General features: G+C 37.0%; 1 protein-coding gene across 1 annotated transcript; it reads right to left on the bottom strand.

Annotated features, from left to right (window-relative positions):
* Nucleotides 1-4,110: 4,110 nt before the first annotated feature.
* LOC149196848 (36.4 kDa proline-rich protein-like) lies at nucleotides 4,111-4,461 on the bottom strand. Its single transcript, XM_089408457.1, has one exon. The coding sequence runs from the start codon at nucleotides 4,459-4,461 to the stop codon at nucleotides 4,111-4,113; it is 351 nt and encodes a 116-aa protein (XP_089264583.1).
* Between the last annotated feature and the right edge of the window lie 1,539 nt (nucleotides 4,462-6,000).

The following is a 6,000-nucleotide window of genomic DNA, read 5'->3' as shown; positions in this document are numbered from 1 at the left end:
ATCAGAGGGTGAAAGCGCACTACAGAAGCTGAGTGACTAGCTCAAGATGCAGAGAAGGTTGTAAGACCACCTATAGCACAGCGCAGACAGAGACAGTCACCTGATCAGTACACTGGATACATGGCTCTTGTGAGCAAATGTGTCATGACTGAGCCATCCTCTTTCGAGGAAGCTGTGGAGGATCCCGCATGGGTAGATGCCATGGTGGAAGAGTATGATTCGATTGTCAAAAACAATGCATGGGAGATTGTCCCAAGACTGGAGGGGAAATCAGTGGTGGGTTCGAGATGGATCTACATAGTGAAGCAGCTAGTTGACGGGAGTGTGGAGAAGTACAAGGCAAGATTTGTTGCCCGAGGTTTCTCATAGATAGAAGGGATCGATTATGAGGAGACCTTTGCACCTGTCGCAAGGTATTCTTCCATACGGATGATTCTTGCTCTCTCAGTGTAGATGGGGTGGCACATTCATTAGATGGATGTGAAGACTGCGTTCCTCAACGGAGTCATTGAGGAGGAAGCGTACATAGAGTAGCCCGAAGGTTTCGAGATCTTCAACAGTGAGTCGCATGTGTGCAGGCTCAAGAGGGCGTTGTATGGGTTGAGACAAGCACCTCATGCTTGGTACACATAGATTGAAAGTTATTTCACCTGACTTGGATTCTCCAAGAGTGAGGTCGATCCTAACCTATACCAGATTGTGGTGGAGGGTAAGCTGCTTATCATTGTACTTTATGTAGATGATTTGATTTTGACAGGAGATGAGTTGTTGATACTTTCATGCAAGGAGGATATTGCTAGAGAGTTTGAGATGAAGGACTTGGGCCTCCTTCATTATTTCCTGGGATCGGAAATATGGCAGCGCAGTGATGGACTATTTGTTTCTGAGGGTAAGTATGCCTAGGAGATACTCGTGAAGCTCAACATGCATGGCTGCAAGCTTGTTGATACTCCTCTTCCTGGAGGTTGGAGGAAGGAGGATGTTACTTCAGTGGAGGTAGTGGATGCCACTATTTATCGACAGATGGTGGGGTCGCTTATGTATCTGGTCAATAGACGACCCAATATATGCTGTGATGTTAACCAGCTTTCACAAGCTATGTTTAAGCCAACCAAGCTCTTTTGGAAGGCAGGCAAGCATGTATTGCGTTATCTTCGAGGCACATCGGGATATGGATTGCGGTACAGACAGGAGGATGAGGTGAAGCTATGTGGCTTCACAGATGCAGATTGGGTAGGGAGCCCAACGGATAGAAAGAGCACATCTGGAGGGATCTTCAGTATCAGGTCGACAACAGTTTCTTGGTAGAGCAGTTCAGCAGAGATCCGTGCTACTCAGTTCAGCAGAGGTCGAGTATATGGTAGCAAGTTTGGCTGCATGCGAGGCTATATGGATGAGGAAGATCCTAGTCGGGTTGTTCGGGTCACACTTGGAGCCTACTATGATTTATTGTGATAACCAGAGTTGCATTAAACTCTCGGCTAGTCCAGTATTTCATGATAGATCCAAGCACATCGACATCAGGTACCATCATATCAGAGATTGTGTGCAGTGGAGAATCATGTTACTTTCATACATTCCCACAGAGGACCATGATGCTGATATCTTGATGAACGCGCTCACAAGGAGAAAATTCGAATACCACAGAGGCAGGATAGGGGTTGCAGATAATCCATATCTTGTTGAGAGAGAGTGTTGAAAATGCAACAAGATGATGGAGCTTAGTGAAAAGAAGTCGCCTTCACTAAGTGGGCTCCCAGGTTATTTTTGGTGTAAAGTCTATTTTTAGACTATGTCTATTTTTAGACATATGGATCGTGTTCTATGAGTTGTAGGATTCTATTTGTGGATGATTGGTCATGTTGGTAAAAATAGATGGACTTCTGTTTTTAGACATATGGGCGGAGTCTATTTTTAGACTGCCAAGCTAAAAATAAAACAGTCGAATATTATTAGCTCCTAATAATATTTGGACTATAAACATTATCTTATCCTCTTGCAGCACTTCAGTTCGAGCTACGGATGTGGCACATGCAACTGCCAGGAGGAAATATGCTTTTCTTATGGGTTAGTTGAGCTATTGCATGATGGACTTCAGTTAGAACTCAAGTGATTGAGTTTGGTGCAGTTGATTGAGGAGTTGATGGAGTTGTATTCAGTTTGACTTAGTTGAACTATTTGTATTTAGTCTAACTGCCAAATACACTAGTGATGAGTGATGTGAATTAATTGTTAATTAATTCACTAATTATTAACTCATAAATCAACTAAAAAATACATCAGTTAACTCAGTGCATGGACAATTCAGTGGAGACAAGTGTTAGAGGTGGGTGAAAGAGTGAGTCTATTATCAGTTGTGACTATAGCTATGCATGAGATTTGCACAATCATTGATTGAGACTGCCAATGAGGATTGCGCAGTACAAGCCAAGGGAAAACGAGCTTGGATCATTCCTATTCTCAACTTGGATTGCACAATAGAGGTAGGCAAACAGTGGAGGACATTTGAACCTGTGACTTGATTCAGATCTGAGCTAGTTTGTGTGTAGCATGTGGAGATAGTACTGAGTACTTGTGAGGAGTATTGTACTATGTATTGTTACATATTCTCTATCATTATAATATATAGATAGTTGGGGGTTTTCAGCTGTATGCTTTCCCCAGTAGATACTGTGTTGATATGTGTGCTTGATGTTTCAATGTGCGCATGTGATTGTTTCTTAATTCCGCAAAATTGATGATCAATGTAGAGGAGGTTATGTATTATGCATGCATTCCGCAAACAGTGTATATAATCTCTGTGAATAAGTATTATATTATTCAAAATTTCTACAGGTTTCTAGAATTTTAATTTAATTATCAATGAATTAGAGGTAGATGTAAATTACATCTATAAACATGTTTATTTGGAAATATTATAGTTAAAATTTTAAATTATTTATTAATTATTAGAGAATATTCTAAAATATTTATAGTAATACACCAATAAAAAATTCATATTTATTATTTATGTCTTATTATCTTTTTAATTAAATTGATCAATAAAAGTGTTAATTGAAATGAGTAATAAATTTTTAAGCATGTACCGCATTAATCTTGGTTGATTATATACAAAACCATTTGTTTATGGTGTAAATTATGTCATGTAAGGTATATGCTAAAGTTAATGTCTGCTAATCATAATTTTTTAAAAATTATAAAGTTTCTTGCTTCATATTTAATATTTATTTTCAATTATTTTTCTTAATATTAATAATGATGTTAGTTTGTTATATTTTTTTACTATTTTTTGGTTTATTTTGCTGTATTACTTGTACAAGTTGTTAGAATCACAAGTTTAGGTTGTCAATTCTCCACAATATTAAAGTGTATACTAAATCTATATATGCATTCAATACCCATTTTAAACCATCACAATAAAAAAATTAGCAAATTCAAGCTAAAAACTGCAAAACAGACCCTGCCTTAAAAAAAAAATCTCACAATGATACTTCTCTGAATCTTAACGATACAGATTTTTCTTATCTATTATACTCGTCATGCTTTAATGGTAAGCGCGCGTCGAACATATTTTGTCGTTCGTCGAAATTCACGAGGTCACTAGATAAAAAATAAAAAAAATAAAATAACAAAAATCCAGTGCACAATACAAATTTTGCAGTTCGTTGAAATTCACAATGTCGTCACCTAAAATAAAAAAATAACAAAAATCTAGTGCACAATACAAATTTTGCAGTTCGTTAAAATTCACGAGGTCATCAGCTAAATAAACAGTTAACAAAAATCATAATCCGACCACAGAGAAAAGACAACACTATCATCTGAGATAAATATTATTCACAACGGTGCCAAGGAAATCATTCGTCCCCTTTATTATAGAAAAAAAATAACGAAACACAGCAGACTGACGTGCATATTCTAGTTAGTGCATGAGCCAAAATAGAATATACGTAAACATCGGTCACGTTATTGTCACAACATTTCGCCTCCGCGCAATCCATAACCACATACTACGTTCACATATTTTAAACTAAACCAAACGAAACCGTACTTCTAAATGAAGCCAATATTCGAGTGAGGGACGACATAGCATGCATTTCAACTTGCTACCTAAAGAGGTGGGCATGTGAAGCCCGGAGGAGGGGTAAGGCCACATTGAACAAAAAGCTCCAGAGCCAGTGGAAGGATGACATTGACATCGAGTAGCTTGAGGCGGATAGTTGTACATAAGCACAGCGCTGCCTCCAAAGCCCCAACGCCTTCTATCAGTGGGCAGCACTGGTTGACAACAGGGTCTCCAATGACTACATGCACCAAGCCCTCCAACAAATCAACGCAGGCTCCCAGTTTCAATGCATCTAAAGGACATGATGATCCCCCACCGTCTGCCAATACTAGCGTGGGCATGGTAGTTGAAGCACTAATCATAAATATAAAAAGCAATGCTACACCCTTTGCCATCTTCATTCAAATTCGATGCTTCTTCCCTAATCGAAATGAATATGAAATTCAATCAAAGAGCAGGGAAGCAAACAACCGAAAAGGCAAAAGGAAGGGATTGCATGTTTGAGCTCACAGCATACGGTTTTTATAGCAGCTGTGTTACTTTCAGTGCACAATTTTCGTAATTGAATATTATTATTTTGTCAGATCCTCATTATAATTTATCATCATTATTGCAAAATGTCAAGCGCTTCCCATGGCGCCGTAAGCGGAAATCGCATCTTCTAGCTGTAATTTATATAACAATAATGCAAAATACTAATTTCCGTACATGGCAACTTGGGAATCTACGTGGTTGCAATTATATATAATTCGATATCGACATCAAGGATCAATTAATTCAATGTCTCATGCAATACTAAAGCTTCCTAACGATTCTGGAAATAAATATAATAAGATGAGCGTTCATATTTGCAAGCCTTCAGTCTTCACGAGACTAAATCGTGAATGTAAAATTGAAATTTAGTTCATTATTCGAGGATGGCGCGTGTTGACATTTCTAATGTTATTTGAGGATAGGATTCCCAACGCGTTACAATGTGATATGATTATGTAGGCCATGTAAGTTCGTACGATTATAAATAATTTGTTGTTCTTCTTCGATTATGTAGGCAATGTAAATTCGTATGCCTATAAATAACTTCTTCTTCACGAATGTAAGTTCGTATGATTATAAATATTTTTTTCTTCTTCAATTATGTAGGCAATGTAAGTTCGTATGACTATAAATATCATTTTCTTCTTTTTCGATTATGTAGGCAATGTAAGTTCGTATGATTATAAATATCAACATCATCTTCTTCTTTTTCTTATGATAGGATTATGTAAGCAATGTAAATTCGTATGACTATAAATAATTTTTTCTTCTTCAATTATGTGCACAATGTAAGTTTATAGGATTATAAATATTTATTCTTTTTCTTCATCGATTATGTAGGTAATGTAAGTCTGTATGATTATAAATTTTTTCTTGTGATAGGATTACATAAACAATATATAAATTTGTATGATTATAAATATCTCTTTTTTTTTTCTATATCTCTTTCTCCTTCTTTTTCTCTTTCTTTTTCTCTTTTATGTTGATCACTGTTGGAGTTAAGGCTTACATTCCATATTTAAGAAGTTGGTTTGTGATGGTTGAGAAATTCTCTCAACCTCTCTATCTAATTTAGGAATAAGTTGAATCTCAGAAACTCTATTTAATAGAGTAATCTGAATGTAAATCTGTGTGTGAGTGTCTTTGCACATACACCATTTGTGCTTAATATAATTGTATTTCTGTAACTGTGTATGATTTAGCCATTTTTATCATGGTATCGGAGCTAGATCTGAACCTGTGTTGTGAGGAAGTACATCTGGATGTTTACCGGGCTGTTGCAACCTGAGTATTCTAGACGGAGCAACCTGCGTATGCAGCCGTAAACCATCCCCATCTCCATTGCGGCCGTGAGCTTCCATAGAGAAACAAACTTTATGCTTCTAAGATGCGGACTAATT

Source organism: Pinus tabuliformis, chromosome 2_2 (genome assembly GCF_031772625.1).
Source record: "Pinus tabuliformis cultivar Carrire ecotype Pingquan chromosome 2_2, CPIR1, whole genome shotgun sequence".
Classification (NCBI taxonomy): Eukaryota; Viridiplantae; Streptophyta; class Pinopsida; order Pinales; family Pinaceae; genus Pinus; species Pinus tabuliformis.
Note: the sequence above shows the minus strand (reverse complement) of the source record. Positions and strands in the feature narration are given on the sequence as shown.

Excerpts from the sequence above, each read along its gene's own strand:
- LOC149196848 (XM_089408457.1), bottom strand. The coding sequence starts at position 4,461 with ATGGCAAAGGGTGTAGCATTGCTTTTTATATTTATGATTAGTGCTTCA.